The 18845-nt window shown below is 43.3% G+C and overlaps 1 protein-coding gene across 1 annotated transcript; it reads right to left on the bottom strand.

Annotated features, from left to right (window-relative positions):
* Positions 1 to 2402: 2402 nt before the first annotated feature.
* akirin1 (akirin 1) lies at positions 2403 to 18583 on the bottom strand. The gene is made up of 5 exons (XM_015950046.3): positions 18244 to 18583; positions 6501 to 6629; positions 2997 to 3125; positions 2683 to 2754; positions 2403 to 2614 (listed from the first exon to the last, which is right to left on the bottom strand). Exons 1-5 carry the CDS (start codon positions 18446 to 18448, stop codon positions 2604 to 2606), a joined length of 546 nt encoding a protein of 181 aa, XP_015805532.1. The 5' UTR covers positions 18449 to 18583; the 3' UTR covers positions 2403 to 2603.
* Between the last annotated feature and the right edge of the window lie 262 nt (positions 18584 to 18845).

Below are 18845 nucleotides of genomic sequence, written 5' to 3'. Positions count from 1 at the left end.
AACCGAGCGGTCCGAATACCTGTTTTCCTCCTGCCACACCTGAGGTTAGTGACGTCACAGACGTTGTAGCGCTTCTTCCGTGAATGAGGCGCGCACGCGCCATTCCAGCCCAGGTGGTCTTCTATTTTAACATTATGTAGTACGTTAAAAATAATTAACGTATTTGATATAAGTGACCCGAGTCCTAGTTTAAATCGATTATTAATGCTGTAATTACAAATAATCACCACACGGTGGTGCTGTAGTCTGCAAAGTTGCACACGATTATTTACATAAATACATACATGCTTATCAACGCTGCAAAATTTCATTATAGCGTTCAATTTAGTTTGAAACCATCTCATAAGGTTTAAGTTTTTTTTAACTACATCACTAACCTGCAAGTGGTTTCAAATTCAGTCCACATGGATCCGCTCTCATTTAACGCCTTGATGCATGAATTATGAAATCTTCATGATTTTTTAACAATTTTTTTTCATTCATCTTTAGGTGTGAATGAAACAAATTTCAACAATTTTTTTTGTAACATTTAATTTAGGAATAATTTATTACACGTCCACCTCAGTGGACGGCATGCATTCTGAACATGAAATATGGTGGCTTGACTTACTGAAGTCCAAATGGAGGGGCTCAAATGTAAGTCTTCAACAGCTGTGCTTAATAGCAAAAAAATAAACAATTTTGAGTACCTGTCCACTGTAGTGACCAATATGCATCAAAGTGTTAAGATCCAACATTAAGTGATTTTAATTTTAAATGCCAAATCTATTATACATTTACAATTACATCTACAAGTTTTTGTCTGATCGTTTAATTGCTGTTAAACGTTTTTACTCTCGTCACTTTTTGTTGTGCAGCGCTTTGTTTGGCCCTTCAACCATGTGAAAACGCTACATAAAGTCGATTTAAAAGAAACTTCAATGATCAAAGTGTAAATATCAAGTTTTCCCTTTTTTACTGTGCAGATACGGAATCAGACCACAGATGGAATCCGCTTCTTCGTGACCTCAAATGTTCCCCAACTCTAGAAACATTCAAACCAAAATTGAAATCTTTCAGCCTTTGGATGAATGCTTCCCATGCTGCACTGAAACAACTCGCCCCCTGATTTTTCCTTTTATCTCATTAAAATCGGAATTTGAATTCTGTATTTAATTTGATCTAAATTTGTGTATTTAATTATGCCATCATGTTGATTTTGCTGTTCTTGCTCCTTTAAAGCACACCAAACTGCCTCCATGTATGAAATGTGCTGAACAAGCAAGGCAGCATCAGATGAATGTATATAACAAGAAGGAAATAACTGTTCTGTTGAAACGAAAAGCTTAGTCGTTGTCTTCCTCCACTTATCCGGGTCTGGGTCGCGGGGGCAGCATCCCAACTAGGGAGCTCCAGACCGTCCTCTCCCCGGCCACCTCCACCAACTCCTCCGGCAGGACCCCAAGGCGTTCCCGGACCAGATTGGAGATGTAACCTCTCCAACGCGTCCTGGGTCAACCCGGGGGCCTCCTGCCGGCAGGACATGCCCGAAACACCTCCCCGGGGAGGCGTCCAGGAGGCATCCTGACCAGATGCCCAAACCACCTCAACTGGCTCCTTTCGATCCGGAGGAGCAGCGGTTCTACTCCGAGTCCCTCCCGAATGTCCGAGCTCCTCACCCTATCTCTAAGGCTGAGCCCGGCCACCCTACGGGGGAAACTCATTTCGGCCGCTTGTATCCGCGATCTCGTTCTTTCGGTCATTACTCAAAGCTCATGACCATAGGTGAGGATTGGAACGTAGATCGACCGGTAAATCGAGAGCCTGGCTTTCTGGCTCAGCTCCCTCTTCACCACGACAGATCGGCTCAGCGTCCGCATCACTGCAGACGCCGAACCAATCCGCCTGTCGATCTCCCGATCCCTCCCACCCTCACTCGTGAACAAGAACCTGAGATACTTAAACTCCTCCGCTTGAGGTAGGACCTCTCCCCCGACCCGGAGTTGGTAAGCCACCCTTTCCCGGTCGAGAACCATGGTCTCAGATTTGGAGGTGCTGATCCTCATCCCAGCCGCTTCACACTCGGCCGCGAACCTACCCAGCAAGAGCTGAAGGTCAGAAACAAACAGCTTTCACAACAAATTTTAGTCACAGAACTTTTATTAGTTTTCTTCAAAAGGGAGAAAAATCCACATTCTCAAGTAGGGAGGTGAGAAAAGGGGTGAGGCGGGGTGAGAAGCAGGAGCTGTTAAATATAGCTGCTGGAGAGTTATACTGAATGATCCCGAGCCAATAAGCTTTTCTACAGCGCCAGCAAGAGGTTTTACAAACATTTGCTTTAATTCTGGAAAGAACATATCAACAGAAAGGGGGGGGGGGGGGGGGGACAACAAAAACAAACTGGCTTTTACTTTTCAGATGTTCCCAAATCTTGACCAGCAGAAAAACTTTGGAAGAAAGAAACTAGTTTTTGACTTAAAAACTGGATGGCACCCAAACAGTTTGAGCAGGGCGGAGAGCGGTGCGGCATCTGCGAAATAATATCAAAGTCAACTGGAAGGAGGCAGAGGAACAGGAAGAGCGGCCGTCGTGTTGGGAGGAGCCGGGATCACGCTGACGGGAGCTCAGGAGACGTCTGGAACAGAGGAAACCGTTCATCACGGTGCCTTTAAGCGCAGAACCTTCTGGAGAAGAGCTACTTACAACTCGCAGGTCGGGCTCCGTATCTTCGCATGATTTGGTCTTGCGTAAATTTCACAAAAGATTCATATTGTTCTGTGAATAAAAGAAAGATTTATTTGTGTGATTCATTTAAAACAGGAAGAATAAAAACTATAAAAGCTTCTGTGGTTTCTAACTGCTATGATGCAGCCTCATCTGTGCCCGTTAGCACTCCTAGCATCAGTGGCGATGCACAACTACTCACAACAGATCCCTTCTTTGTTGACGGTTAAAACACTAAATGAGCTGTGACACTGAATGTGTGTGGTTTATTTAAACACAAAGTAGATAAATACCTGCGAGTTTTGTGTTAAGAATCTGTTCGTACTCCTCCCGAATCTTCTCCTCGTGGTCTTTGAGCAGGCGCTCGCACAGGTAGCTAACCTGCCTCAGCGTGAACGAGGGCTGGTCCTTCTTTGAGGCACCTTGAAGACAAAAAAATCAACAATGATGCGAACGGTTAATATCGTTACTGCAGCAGTGAGTCAGAGGTAGGGTGAGAGTTGGCGGCTCCGATTTCTGTGTGCGACCGAGAGGGCAGCAGCAGCTCAACAGGCTGAGGGGGCTGTCCAGTAATCGGAAGGTTGCAGGTTTGATCCCGGCTCCAGACAGAACGCTGCTGTTGTGTCCTTGGGCAAGATACTTAACCCACCTTGCCTGCTGGTGGTGGTCGGAGGGACCGGTGGCGCCTGTGCTCAGCAGCCTCGCCTCCGTCAGTGCGCCCCAGGGCAGCTGTGGCTACATCGTAGCTCATCACAGTGTGTGAATGTGTGTGTGAATGGATGAATGATACACTGTAGTGTAAAGCGCTTTGGAGTCCTTACTCTGAGAGGCGCTATACAAGTGCGGGTCATTCATCATTCATCATATCACGCTGCGCCGCCAACGCCCACCTCTCAGTCGCACCGACACTGAAGCTGGCTTTGGCTCAGCGATCCATCACTTTGTGGTCTTTCAGGTCTGCTATGAGCCAGGTGGACCAGAGTGTGTGTGTGTGTGTGTGTGTGTGTGTGTGTGTGTGTGTGTGTGTGTCAGAAAGGCCGGTTTCGTAACAGAACAGTCATGATAATGAACGAGTTGCTACTGCGGACCCGAGGTCTAAATTCCTTCTCACGCATTAACCTTTCTTCACAATTGCGATCGATCGACTCCCAATTATAACGTCAAAAACAAAGTGCAGAAAGCTCATTTCTAAACACGATCAGTCGTGTGTTTTCAATGAAACAGTGAGACGATCAGCTGTGCATTAGTCCATTAAAAACTAGCAAAGTAACCCTTGAACATCTTTCATTCTCAGCCAACTCCAGCGGATGTGGAACCTAATAGATGCATTTTCACCTCAGCAGCGCGCACGTCCCACTGGGAGTGTTTCAGATGTGCAGCGTTCCGCACAGCTTCTACCGCAAGACCACGGAGGAACTGGAAGATCCCATGTGATTTCATTTGTTCACGCGATAAGTCAGGAGAAAGATGGCCGCATGCGTCCAAACTCCTTTTATGAACTTTTTACCTCAGCCATCGAGGTGTCAGGTAATGACTCTCTATAGTTAAGCAACCGGAAAATTTGCACACGTCTTGTTTTGAAAGTTGCTGGATGTTGTACACGGCTTTCGTGTTCGACTTCCTGTCTGGCCCAATCTGAGCTGCTGAGCTTCGTGCTTTCTGGAAGCATAAATCAATCAAAAGGTTTATTTGTATTGCACAATAACTGCAACAATGTTGCCCAAAGTGATCAACGTAAACAATTTAAAATACAATAAAACTACAACAGCTAATTAAAAACATAAAATAAGCACAATAATAAAAAATCGGACACAAAGAGTCATAAAACAGGACCGCCCTGTCAGCCCAAGGTGTTAAAAGCTTTGGAGTAAAAATAAATCTTCAGTAACTTTTTAAACAGACGACATCGAACAAAGTAGGTGCCGCCACTGAGAAGGATCTAAAAAAAAACGTAGCGTAAATTCAGCAGAGTGCCACAATGCAACACCAAACTCATTTACTGTCACTGGCGACTAAAGTCATCATTTAAATCCAGCCGCTCGCTGCCGCTGGCGACTAAAGTCGTCAATACCATTTTTGTTTTTATGGGGCGGGCGTGGCTTTGAGCCCCTGCACCGTGAGAACAAACAACACGCTTCTAAATCTGATCATCCGTGTATGTCACACAACACATGACCAGGAAGCAGGAGAAAAAAAACATGAATTAGGAGATCGTTTTGGGCCGCCGCTGTGAAAAACGCGAGGTGCAAACTAGAAAAGCTTCTGCAGCTCACACTTCGGTAACGGACTATGGAAGAACTGACAACGCTAGAAACAGCGATTCTTCCTGATGCAAGAAGTGAGTCTACTCTTTCTTTTGGTAGTTTTGGTGTTCACATGATCATAGAGCATAGTAACTTCAAAAAAACAGTAAAAGCACCGGCAGCCAGAAAACGGCTGGAAGTGAATGTTAATGGACGTTTCTGAGAAGCGCCGCTGCACGCTCCACAGTAGGGCTGCTCAATTAATCGAATTTTAATCACGATTACGATCGGAGTTTTGAACGATTATAAAAAACAAAACAAGCCGATTATTTGCTCCTCCCACTTGTGCTGCCCTGAGTTGCAAATGAAGCGCTCCTTACATTGTTGCCAACTTGGCGACTTTGACGCTATTTCCAACAGCTTTTCAGACCCCCTTCTTGACTTTTTAAATCTTAAAAGTACCTAGCAAACACCTCAGAAACATCTCTGGTAACCCTTAGCTACTTTCTGGATAACTGTCGTCGACATTTCCTGCAGGTTAGCTAAACACTCCGCCTGCGCTCCGGACCGTTCTTCAGGACATTAGGAAAGGGAATGATGTAGTGATGTGTCGGTCGCTAAAGAAACAGCTCTCAGAGCCGGCTCCCTGTTGGATTAACCAGAGTGAGTGACACACACCGTACCTGCGGACTTCTGAGCCGCTAAAAACGGCTAAATGTGCGCGTGCTAAACACACGTGCAGCAGCTTGCCCCGTTTGCTGTGAGAGCAGGTTGGGGGGTGGGGGGTGCAGCTGTGGTTGGGACAATTATTACATTAACTGATGGACCTGTAAATAAATAGTTTATAAATAAGGTAGAAATAACTTCCCCACGCTGATAAACAATAACTAATCTCTCTGAGGACACGGTGCTAGTGTACTCACCTACAGCACCTTGACACGACTTCAATAAAAGTTATGCAACATTTTGTGAACATCAATTTATTTGCGTTTATTTGTTATAAATGCCACTGTATAATTCTTGCTGTCAGTATTTGCAAGATATTGGTATTTGGGTCTGTGCTGGTTAGACTTAAATGAGTAAAACCAAGGTCTATAGCCCTTGGGTCATAAACTATGAGCTGTAAGTATATTGGGTCTTTTTATACTGGGAATCAGGAGTTCTTTTAGTGATCATCTTGTTTCTTATTTTTGTCCTGATTGTGCCCTGAGCAATTTTATGACTGAATAAAAACAAATAAAATCAACATAAATAGAAAAATCGTCCTAAATAATTGTGATCTCAATTTCAGTCACCATAATCGTGATTATTATTTTTGCCATAATCGAGCAGCCCTACTCCACAGAAACAAACCCACTGAAAGCTGCGTTTTGCTCTCTGCAGACATTTCACTCTGCTTATACATCCGGTGAAAAACCGGGGTGGGAACTACAACGCACACTGTAACTACAAGGGACAAGCTGCAATTTGTTGCCCGTTTGAGTTCATAGTGTCCATTAGCATGCAGTGGGGTCATTGGGGTCATGCAGAGTGGTTGGTTGCCATGTGTCCTACCAGGTGGGGAGCTGGGAGCGTTGAGGGTGGAACTGGAGCTGCAGGCCTCGGTCTGGTTGAAGGCGCCCTCCAGCTGCCGTCGCCTCTGGATCCGGCTGTACTCCTGGCGAAGGTTCTGAAAGATTTGCTCTGGAGGAACCAAACAGAAGCAAAGTCAACAAAAAAAGTTACAATCTGCACAGAAATGTTCAAACTGAACAGTGAGGAATGCAAAAAAAAAAAAAAAAAGAAAAAAGTCTGAAAGTACTTTTACATTCATGGTGTGATGTTTAAGCTCCACTCAAAAGCTTCAGAAATCTTTTAATTTGACAAAGTAAACCTCCTTATTTATTACATCTGTGAAGATACTGTGCATCTATGTTTTGTCCAACAGTGCTGCAGTCAATTCCAGAAATGTAATCATTCATCCAGTCTTTAATGAGCTCGATCAGTTCAACAACAGCGGATGGATTCCAGATTAAACAGGAAGGTACAATCACCCAATGCTGTTCATTTCAGCCGCAACCATAATTTATCCGTTCTTTACAAACAAAACATTCCCTAACAGGAAGTGACAACACAAACATCAAAACTGACGTTAGATCAGCTGTAACAAACAAGCACACACAGCTGACCTAAAAAATCCTTTAGCTCATGACGTCTCACTGTACTGCAAGCCGAGTGTCAAGCAGGGAGGCGTTGGGTCCAATTTTTAGAGCCTTTGGTACGACGCGACCGGGAATCAAACCCTGATTTTCCAGTCCCAGGCGGACACTACCACTAGGCCACTGAGCTGGTTTCAGTGACAGGGAAGGCATGACACATGACAGTCAGCAGCAGAATCACTCTTTTCTACAAAAACACCTGTTGTGCTGCTGCGTCTGTAAAGTTAGGAAGAGAAAGAAGGCAAGGAGACTGCAGACCGTGTCCACACGGCGAGTTTCTACCCTCGTCGGGGTCAGCTGGAAACTGAATTACTCGGGAAGTAATTCTCGTTTTATCAAACTACTTTGTTATGATTTCTGGCCAAGTTTGGCAAATCAGAATTTGACACGTTTCTGAGTTTTTACCAACATCCCTGAGAAAGCCACGCCTTCCTTCAGATACAAAAATGTTTTTAACCTCAATATGTAACTTATTGTAATATGTAACTTATTGTAATGTGTAACTTTTTGTAATGTGTAACTTTTTGTAATGTGCAACTTTTTGTAATGTGTAACTTTTTGTAATGTGTAACTTTTTGTAATGTGTAACTTTTTGTAATGTGTAACTTATTGTAATATGTAACTTATTGTAATGTGTACGAGTGTAAACAATGATTAACTTGTAAAATCTAGCACATACTGACTTGTGAAATATGGATCATTGTAAGAACAATATTCATTTTAAATTAATTGATTTAAGCAGTTTATTCGAACATTTGATGTAAACATCTTGTTCATTAATCACATATGATTATTTAACTTATAACTATAAAATCGTGGAGTCTTCACTTATTCAGAGTGAAGAATGTTGACGTCTGGCGTTCACAGAGTGTAGAACCTTGGGTGAGAATTTGTTTGTTTTGTCTTCTGTATGTCAACACGTGCTGAACAGAACCTTCTGGATTTAGAAGGACGAATAGAAAGTGGATTTATGCTGTAGATGAAAGGTCACTATGTTGGTCAATAAATAGGTGAAAATTTACCATTTTGGACGTTACACAGGTCAGATATTCACCTCAGCGTCTCATGAGGCAAAAAACTCAAAAACAAGGCACACACAGCGAGGTATCTGCTGAGAAAACGGCCTCGAATGACCGTTTGCTCAGCAGTTTACTCTCGTGTGCAGACTGATAACATGCAAAACCCTCATTCATTTGTAAAATAAATGGAAAAAAATAATAAATTTTTATACGGCAAGTACATGAGTGTAAAATATATGGTGGTGGAACTTGCTCACACACTCACACACACGTGTTCTGGAAACAAGTGGAAAAACAACGTGGCCTCAAACTGAGCCAATAACCCGATGCAACAGAGGGACTTCATCATCCTCCACTTATCTGGGGACTAAAGTCTGAACATGTTGCACCTCCTATCTGGGGAACTGTGCCTCATTTATCTTGGGTAGGGAAGAGGGGGTGAGTAGCCTTGCTGTCGGAACACTCAGAAGCTTGTTCTGGCTGAAGAATAATGTTGGACTTTCTCCATAGAGAAAGGAAGGTCTTGCACATTGTTCAACAGGCACTCTCACATAGAACACTTTTAGAGAGGATTTGGTCTGAAAACTCTGAATTAACCAGACTAGGATCCGTTGTTCCTGCTAAACAAGCTGCGTCACCAACATGGTAACAAGCTAACAAATTGAACTAGCTCCTCTAAGACAACCGGATAGCAGAGCTTCTGACTGACAGTTTATGTGCAGCAGCAAATCAACTATCCTGATTAACAAGGTTATAAAAGCTCATAAATGAGAAATCACTTTGATGTGTGGGGGAACTTTTCCAGGCCCTCTTTAGCAGGGTGGGACTGGGAGGAGAGTGCTGTAGCCTTTTAGCTGGAAGCTAACCGGAGCCTGGGGCTAACATCACCACCCGGTGGAACACTAGCGACATGGAGGGAGGTGGGTTAGTTCACCGGCACGTGTCGGAGTCAGCCCGGTTATTATCAGCTGCTTAACGACACCGAGCGGACTCGCGTTCACGTTTGAAAGCAGCGCTGATTCCAGAAACCTCAGCACAAAGTGCGTACGTTGCTCTGAGCCAGCATGACGAACAAGGGAACAGCGCCGCAAACTCTGTTCGGGTGTTGCTTTCCATCCCAAGGGTCTACGTAGGGGGCGGGCACATTACGTGAACGGAACCATCTGATTGGCCGCATATCAGAAGGGCTACATTTGATTGGTCAAATAATACTTCCGCGTAAAAAACAGAGCTGGTTTACAAAAATTTGATGTATGACACGGATGGAAATGTTTGAACCAAACATTTATCGCCGTTTTTGACGTGCTTTGTGATGGGCCTATCGCACGTCCTGTTATCGCAATGACGATAATTTTTCGATATATTGTGCAGCCCTAGTTGTAAACAATTACACAAGTAGCCGCAAATATTCAAGCAGCAGTTTAGTGGGCTACCTTAGAAACTAACAATTTAGAGCTGGTAACAGCTGGGTCGAATAAATACTGAGCTTCAAACGGGTATTTGTGTTTATGCAGAGGACTAAAGCTGGTTTTTCAAAACTTTTACCTTTAAAATTAGCAAGAATTTATAAGGAAATTCTTTATATAAAAAAAAGGAACCAATTCACCTGATTTATAGAACGGACATGTTTAGTATGAGAATTGTGCCGGTATACTTTGTGTTGATGTAGGACACGGCTATTCAATTCCAGCATGTTTCACGGCCCTTACACACTAGTATCGTCTCCACTCCGCCGGGACTGGGTTGGAAGTTTTCTCATTCCCGCGCACAATCCAACATCTTTTCAGCCTTCTCCTCGAGGAGGTCTGCCTGGAGCCGAACAGGAAAGCCACGCCCACTGCTGAGTAATTGGCTGGCTGATTGTTGGATAGAATCAGCCCACGGGGTCATGGGCAATCCTGGATGCTGTGGAGTTAACAAGCTGCTGACTCAAGACCTAACTCTGATGAAGACACAATTAAGTGTCAAAATGTGGGTCTTTTTTTGTGTTCGCACCTATTAAGTATTTGTCATGTGTGCTCCAGCCGTCTTTTTGCTTATTTTTTACTTCATTGTTCTTTGGCTGTGGAGCACCATCCAGTGACTGGATTATGAGCAGTGGATCTTGCAAGTGAAGGCATTTTCCTCTGTCCCTCATTGCTGTGAGGAGGCATAAGCTGGTCCAACACACTGGATTCAGTGGTTGAATCACCTGTTCAGCAGCTCATCAGGCTCTACAGAAGCCTGTTAATCACCTGCTGATTGACATCAGGTGTGCTAAGTGGGGTTAAAACCTAAACCATTTATGTCACTTCCAGTCCTGCCAGCTACTGGGAGCTCAGCAGTAGGCATTGCTAGAAAACAACGGCCCTGCCACAACCAGTCCAAGCAATCAATCAGAGACTTCCGGGATATGGGGGGGGGGGGGGGGGGGGGGGGTGTTAGTGAAGAAAGCCTCAGTTTAACGGCTTTGGCACAAGCCACACGAATTTGACCTGAGAGCAGCCAGTTGGAACGGGCATGGCGATGCATGGGAAACAAAAGTTGTTTTGTTTCATTTTACTTTCCGCTGCGGTGGAGGTTGTGGGCTTCAAACATCAAAAGTGCCTGAAATAGTTTATGGTGATTCAGGGTCAGTTCAAATCGCCCCCTTGGGAGTGACTTTTTTCTGAATAGCCACCTACAGTTTAACAACAATGGAACGACTCCAGCAGCTTGCTATAGATGAAGTGAAAACATTATTTCCCAAACAAGTTTGAACCAAGCTAGGGTTTAATAATGTTAAGTATCCCACATCGCTCCATCCCAGCTCCATGGTAGGCGTTTTCCACTAAATGAGAGCAGGTGAATGTTTAAAACATGGATTTAGTTCTTTACCAGCACACTCACGGCCTTTCCTTTGGTAGCCAGCCTCTTTAACCCTACCACCTGTCCTTGATAGCAGTTCTTTGTTCTGGCTCAGCCAGAGCCAAAAGTAAGTTTCTTTTTCTGGTGTTGGGAGTCAGAACTGGTTCAACAGCAGCAACAGCAACAGTTTGATAGAAAAACTGTTACAAAATAAACTTGGTAACACATCCCAAGAAGAACAATAAGGCCATTTTAGATAATTTCATTTTAGAGTCCAACTGTCCAAGAACAAAGATGACTGTAGTTGATAATTTCATCATATTTAAAACATTTACTTCTTGTTCGGTGCCTGGAACAGTCTGTTGTCCACATCAAACTTGCCTGTAAAGCTTGTACTTTGTATTTGTACTTCTCCATCAGCGCAAGTCTGCAGTCACGCACACGCATTGATGGAGACGCTAACGCTTCGAACTTCTACGTCATCTGGGGAGTGTTAAAAGTCCCATTGGTCATCACCACACGCTACTGAAATCACATCTCAGCATTTGATCCATCTCTGTGGTGAGCGGTGAGCTGCAGCGGTGGCTGCGCTCGGGAACTATTTGGTGGTCTAACACCCCCCCCCCAATCCAACCCCTTAAAGCTGAGTGTCAACAGGGCAGGCATCTGGTCCCATTTTTTAAGTCTTTGGTTTGAAAGGACCGTGGATTTGAATCCCACTCTCCCAGTCCCAGGACAGACACTCATACTACTAAGCCACTGAGTGTTGCAAATCAATACCCGCCAAGACAACAGAGGGTGTAGCGCTTTCTATGGCATCCTGCTACCATTGCAGTCATGTCTCCGGTCGACGAGATTTAACACGGACACACCTGTCCCTCCCCACCTTGTCATGCAGTCGCCAACTCTTAATCTATGTTTTTCACAATTTCCTTCCATGAATAAAAAAATTGCTGCATATCTTTGTACCCCATCAGTCATGGGTGGAAAAAACATAAACGTCGTCAGACTTATTCCCATGAGACGTGTGTCAATCTGTTCTTTGCCTGTTACTAGATATCGTCAGCACCCTTTTTTTTTGAGGGCCAATGGCAGTGTTGATGATTTTAAAGGAATCAGTGTCCTGAACAATCACAGGCTTGCGATCTCGGTTGTTTTGGACGGACATAGGGTTGTCACGGTAACCGGTGTAGCGGTAAACCCCGGTAAAAAAGTTGACAATAATAATAACCATCTTGTTTTTTTAAAAATATATTATCTCGGTGGATTACCGTGGCTGCGGTGTAGGCGCAGTGACCCTTACCAGCCACCGTATCATCTGCTGAAGTAGCCGGCGGCACATGCGCACTTTGTTGTTTACAACCAAAACTTTCTTGAAGCTAAAGCTGAAATAATGGCCGAAGGAGGAGACGGCAACGTGCAGGACATTTATTATCCCTCAAACAGGGTCCGAAATTAACACTCGCCACTCGCCAAATGCGAGTAAATTGCTCCATTTGGTGAGTAAATTTTTGAGCTCTACCTGCCACATGGCGAGTAAATATTTGCACCAAATTAGTTATGTTTATCAGTCATCTTCCATGGATTTCTGATACTCCTCCCGCCTGCATGCAACGTACACAAACGTACGCGAAACGTGAGCGCCGCATCCAACGTCATTTCCACCTATCCCATTCAATCAGTTTATCAAGTTAGCAGTTAGCTTCGTGTTAAAACTAGCGGTGAAATGTGGCGGTTTTTAACTGGAGCCAGCCAGCCTTCCAAAAGAAAACTCGTCGAACTGGAAGAAAAACCACCAGGACCAGTGGCAACCAGAAGATTTTGTGAAAAGTGGCGAACTGGAGATGGCGGAGTCGTGAGACAATGGCTACATTATGATGGCCACGTAGCGTCGCTGCCTTTCACAGACAACTGTTCCTCGGCATTCTTCAAATATCCAAAAAATGCCCATACTTCCTTCTTTGAGGGATAATAAATGTCCCGAGTGCTGCCGTCTCCTCTGGCCATTATTTCAGCTTTAGCTTAAAGAAAGTTTTGGTCATAAACAAAAAAGTGCGCATGTGCCGCCGGCAACTACAGCTGATACGGTGGCTGGTAAGGGTCACCGCACCTACACCGCAGCCACGGTAATCCACCGAGAGAATATATTTTTTTTTAAAACAAGACGGTTATTATTATTGTCAACTTTTTTACCGGGGTTTACTGCTACACCGGTTACCGTGACAACCCTAGCTCTGACACACTTTCAGATATTCTCATGGTGCAGCTGTGTTCTCCAGAGATCAAGGACTATGACCCAAATGAGGCTGTAACGCTTTGGCACAAAGACGGTGTCAGAAGCAGGAGGCCAGACTTCATGGACAGAAAACAAGGAGTCTGACTAGATTTCAATGAAAGTGTTCATAAAAACATCTCTAAAAATAAATAAATAGTAAAAATGACAAAAGAGTTGTTTTCCTTATTAATTGATGTTTTAATTATTTTGTCACTCTGTTTGGAATCAACATAATATAGAATAACATGCTTTAGGTAGATCTAAATCATTTAGAATTTTGGCCGGTAAAAGATATGCTTGGCCGGTAGATTTACATCATCTACCGGCCAACTTGGCCGGTGAGTAAAAAATTTAATTTCGGACCCTGCCCTCAAAGAAGACAAAGTGGGAAGTACGGGCATCTTTTGGATATTTGAAGAATGCCGAGGGACAGTTGATAGAAGACGGCTATCCTGTTTGCAGCAAGTGCAGAAAACGTGTCTGTGAAAGGCAGCAACGCTTCAAATCTCATGACACATCTGCGTGACCATCACCCACAACTCTACAGTCAACGCAAGGCAAGTTAACGTTTTAGCTAAAATGCATGATCCGAGGATTTGGGTTGAGGGAGAATGCAACGAGTCGCTATATAAAGCAGCCGCAGTGCCGCTACCTGCATATAAACCGTGTCGCGGACACCCCCATGTTGAAATGACGCTATGCATTACGGGGCTCCCAGGGGCAGATAAGAGTTGGTCTCTCTCCGAGAATATTTATGAATTTAACAATGATTACTGCCTGATGACATTTTCCCACATCTGCAAAGCTCATGGAAGAACACAAACCGAGGACAATATTTTCCTGATATAGGGTTTATTACTCAAGTAAGGGTAAAAAAGTATCTGATTAGAAGGCTACTTGAGTACTGAGTATCATCTGATCTAATATTTTTAAAATGATGATATCAAACAGACAAAAATTAAGAAGTTATGGGCAAATATTGGTATTTTAAAGACTAAAGGTGAAAAATGTAAACAAATAAACAACATAATTACAAAATAACAAATTTTAGGCAAAATTTAGACACTAACTGAGGATAATATTTTCCTGATATACAGGGTTTATTTAGTTGTCTGAAAATGTAACACGTTTTAAAAAATACCACGATAATACCGAAAAACGTGATAATTTTGGTCACAATAACCGTGAGGTTAAATTTTCACACCGTGACAACTCTAGACGGACATTTACAAAATTAGGCATGTATCTGTCACCCTCTGTGGGTCTGCCCCAGAGCCCTTGCGTCGACACATAAAGGCGTTACGTGTCTCCATACCAACATAGACAGAGAAGTATAAACCAGGGTTTAAGCTCATGTGTGTACAGCATGGTGGAAGAAAGATCAGCTGACCTGTTACCAACGCTGAACTGCTCTCAATTAACTAAACATCCGAAAAACCGGGTTTATTTGACACTCCCTTTCACAAGACAGCCAAAATCACTGAACAGGGTGAAATCTCCATGACTTTCAGTTTGTAGCGTTTGTGGCTTTAATTCACTCAGACAGGCTAAAAAGAAACTTGCCAGAGGATTCACAACCTTTAAGCTCAAACTTGATCTGGTTTAACTACATCAAACGTGCAGTGTGACAAAACATCTGGACAAGACTAAACCAGCTGAATCACTTGTACTTGGTTCTTATTATATATACACAGAGCAGTAAAGGCTTTGTTTTTACCCTTTTAACTGACAGTTCAGTTCCTGTCTGTCGCATTCCTTTTATTAAAAAGTGGTCTGAGTCCAGATGGACCCTGTTCCAGAGTGATGGTGCATCAGGGTAAGAAAAGAGGCAGATGAAGTGATCTTACTACTATACAAGCCTGTGGGGGCAGTGCTATGATCTGGGGTTGCTGCAGTTGGTCAGGTCTAGGTTCAGCAGCAGGATGTGCTCCAAAAATGAGGTCAGCTGACTACCTGAATATCCTGAATGACCAGGTTATTCCATCTTCCCTGATGGTACTGGAATATTCCAAGATGACAATGCCAGGATTCATCGGGCTCTAATAGTAAACGAGTGGTTCAGGGAGCATGAGATGTAATTTTCACACATGGATTGCCACCACAGAGTCCCATTGAGAATCTTTGGGATGTGCTGGAGAAGGCTTTGTGCTGCGGTCAAACTCTACCATCATCAATGCAAGATCTTGGTGAAACATTAATGCAACACTGGATGGAAATAAATCTTGTGACATTGCAGAAGGCAGGGTATCTGCAGGTTTACGGGAGCCAAATTTAAGACTTTTTAAGACCTTTTTTAAGGCCACTTTGACCAAATTTAAGCTAATTTTAAAATTAAGTTTAAGCTATAATTTCCAGCTATTGCCTGGAACCTGTGCTAACCACGTCGCGAACGTGGGGTTAGCCATCCAGTTACCATTAAACCAACACATTCTCACACCCAAGGCATCAAAATATGACGCGTGTGACCAAGTGTCAATATATGACAATTCGGAACGCCCCAGCGCGTCAGGAGACGACGATCAGGGACACGCTGGGTCACGTGGCTCTGCTGGCGTCACTGTTTGACGCGCGCAGTCACATGGGCATTATTCGACTATTTAACCTTCCCCTCACCCCAATCCTAACCTTAAGGTCCATAAACTGTGACCTTAACAGGGGATCTGCAGGTTTAAGGGAGTCAAATTTAAGACCTTTTTTAAGGTCACTTTGACCAAATTAAAGCTATTTTTAAAATGTAATTTAAACTATAATTTCCAGCTATTGCCTGGAACAGGTGCTAACCACGTCGCGAACGTGGAACCATCCAGTTACTATTAAACTTGCACTTCCCTATGGCGCAAGCTCCCACTAGCTTAACCAGCTAATGTGCTCTTAAAATAGCCCCCTTTCACAACCAACTGAATGTGTACGGTTCCGCTTACGCCAATATCGTACAAAAAAATGCTGAAGACTAACTGGAAATTCACAAAAATTTTACAGAAATAAAAGAATCTTGTTTATTGGGTCTTTGGTAATTTAAGACCTTTGGAAACTGTATTTAAGGATTATTTGTCATTTTTAAGGCCTTAAATTTGGAAAAGCAAATTTAAGACTTTTTAAGACTTTTTAAGGACCCGCAGATACCCTGAGAAGGTGACTGAAATAACGCCACAGCGAATGTGTGCTGTAATCAAAGCTAAAGGCAATCTAACAAAATATTAGTGTGACATTTTCTTTGGCTAGGCAATGTATGTTAATAGCTCACATCTATACTTTAAACACTATAGTGGGTAAACTAAAGTTACTCAACCATGTGTGTTCTTGGAAACAAACATGTCATAATTCACCATGGAAACACTATCGGTAATTTTAAGAAATTATGGCATCACACCTAAAGCCTGGCATAATGCATCCAGAAAGACCTTTGTAATAGACGTGACACTCAATAAGTGATGTGTGCAAATTAAATCACAAAAATGGGAAAAACAAAAACCTGGTTGAGTCTTTTTTCCTAAATGAACCCAAGAAAACTGCACCAAATACACATTCAATAAACTTAGCAGCTGACAAGTTGAAATTTTGCTGGGGAAAAAAATGCTAAATAAGTTACTTCATACAGTATAAAACAGAGAAGATTGTACCAGAAGTTTTCCCAAATCAGCTCTCGACAAATGTCCACAGCTTTGTTCCCAAACACCTTCCAGTTGTCTGGCTTTAAAAGAGAGCAGAAACTATCCAAATGTGAGGCGCATGTTCTCAATGATAGAAATTCTCCAAAATGGAGCCAGGACAAAACAGGGTTACAAAATGCAGCACTTGGAATGCCTCTGTAAAATATGAAAAAGGATCCAAGAACAAACACCTGAGTAATATGAGGAATGAACAGCACAGCTTTTTACCTAAAACAAACAAAAAACGTGCATATTTGCCTTTTAAATATCTTTGTCAACACTGAAATGGTCATAATTCTAGACCTAAAAGGAAGATGATAGTCATGGTGACAACAAGGCGGCAAACTTAGATCACGATCAACCCTGCAATAATATAAGCATTGGTTTTATAGTGGTAAATGGTAATAAAGCCGTTTCAATTTGATATACCGTACATTCTTTCCCCACATCTATGAATGACAAATCCATAACTAACACACACACACACACTACGTTGTTAACTGGAATAAAACAAACAAGGATTGTGCCTCACCACTACCAAATCTTACTGATGAGCACACATGTAATAAGCCACTGAACTGCACTAAGTAATTACCCTGTCTACTTATGCACTCCGCACTCGTCCAGCCCTCAGAGTGGAACTGCATTTTCAAGTCAGTGAGGGAATGCAGGGAATAGGCATAGAGGAAATGAACAATAGCTCCCAGGCCTGTGGAGGGACAGAATTTGTTGTGTAGGATAGGTAACCCCCACTCAAATGCAAGACAATTGTGAAAACAGAGCCCAGGAACATTAGCTGGACAGCCTGCAGATGTGGCTGCTGCTGATATACCATTTGTCTTCTGGAGGCCCACCAGATCTGAATCTTTAACAATCTTTAATCCCTTGCTTGTCCCAATCAGTTTTTAATTAAGTAATTTAGATGACGATTTGTTAGGGGGTTGGAGTCGATTGAGAAAAGCCAGGTTTCAGCCGTGTGTACACAACGCTGCTAAAGCTAGTAAAGGTATTTGAAATAAAACAGTAATCCGATATTTACCTGAGCAAATCAACATTAGCCAGGCTAACAAGCTAACACAGACAAGTTGGCAACATGCCACTAACAATACCCATGGAGCCACTTTTACGCTTGTTAGAAATTACTGTCAGTAAAGCAGCATGCGACGTTTAGCGACGACATTCCTCTTCCTGATATTAGCTAACGTTTAACCTCCTACCCCCATAGCGATTCTTTCCAATCCACTCCACCCAAACCCCATCCCCCATGACACCCACCTCGAAAGGAAGGAAAAAGAAAGAAAAACCATCAAATTTGCTTCAGATTTACACCTGGAGTGAGCCTGTGTTCGCCTCCGATGGGCTGGGGAGACCCCGAATGTGCTGGGCTGTCGACTGGGGTACGGAGGTTGCATCTTTGTGGGGACGGAGTGCTCTGAGTCCCCGGTAGTGGATTGCACCTTCTCCGCTTGGGAGACTGAGGACTGAGGAGGGCCTCAAACTCCATTGACCGCTTTAACGTAGCACCACAAGCCATGTTAGCTAAACAAAACCCGAAAAAATGGCAAGGGAGGAAAAACGGCCCGCAGTGTGGGGTTTAATGTTTTATTTCGAACGCTTCGGGCTCCCCGAATTTCTTCTTGGCCTTTCTTCCTCTCCACAACAACGGACTTTCTTCTCTGAGTAGTAAACCCTAACTGCCAACCTTCTGAATTTTTAAAACGTCACAATGGTGGATCGTACCATTAGAGAAAAAGAGGGGGACACCAAAGAGCTAACCATCTTGTTAGGAATTATTGTCTTTCCAAATTGCACTACATATCTAAAAATGTATTTCAAATATAACTCGATTACCACTTAAATGCAATGTTAGGAAGATTTTGTGTTAAGTGCATTTTATTTAGCAACTTCCGGTTCCTCCAACCCCCTAGTTG

Source organism: Nothobranchius furzeri, chromosome 5 (assembly GCF_043380555.1).
Source record: "Nothobranchius furzeri strain GRZ-AD chromosome 5, NfurGRZ-RIMD1, whole genome shotgun sequence".
NCBI lineage: Eukaryota > Metazoa > Chordata > Actinopteri > Cyprinodontiformes > Nothobranchiidae > Nothobranchius > Nothobranchius furzeri.
This window is presented reverse-complemented; position numbering and strand designations above follow the sequence as displayed.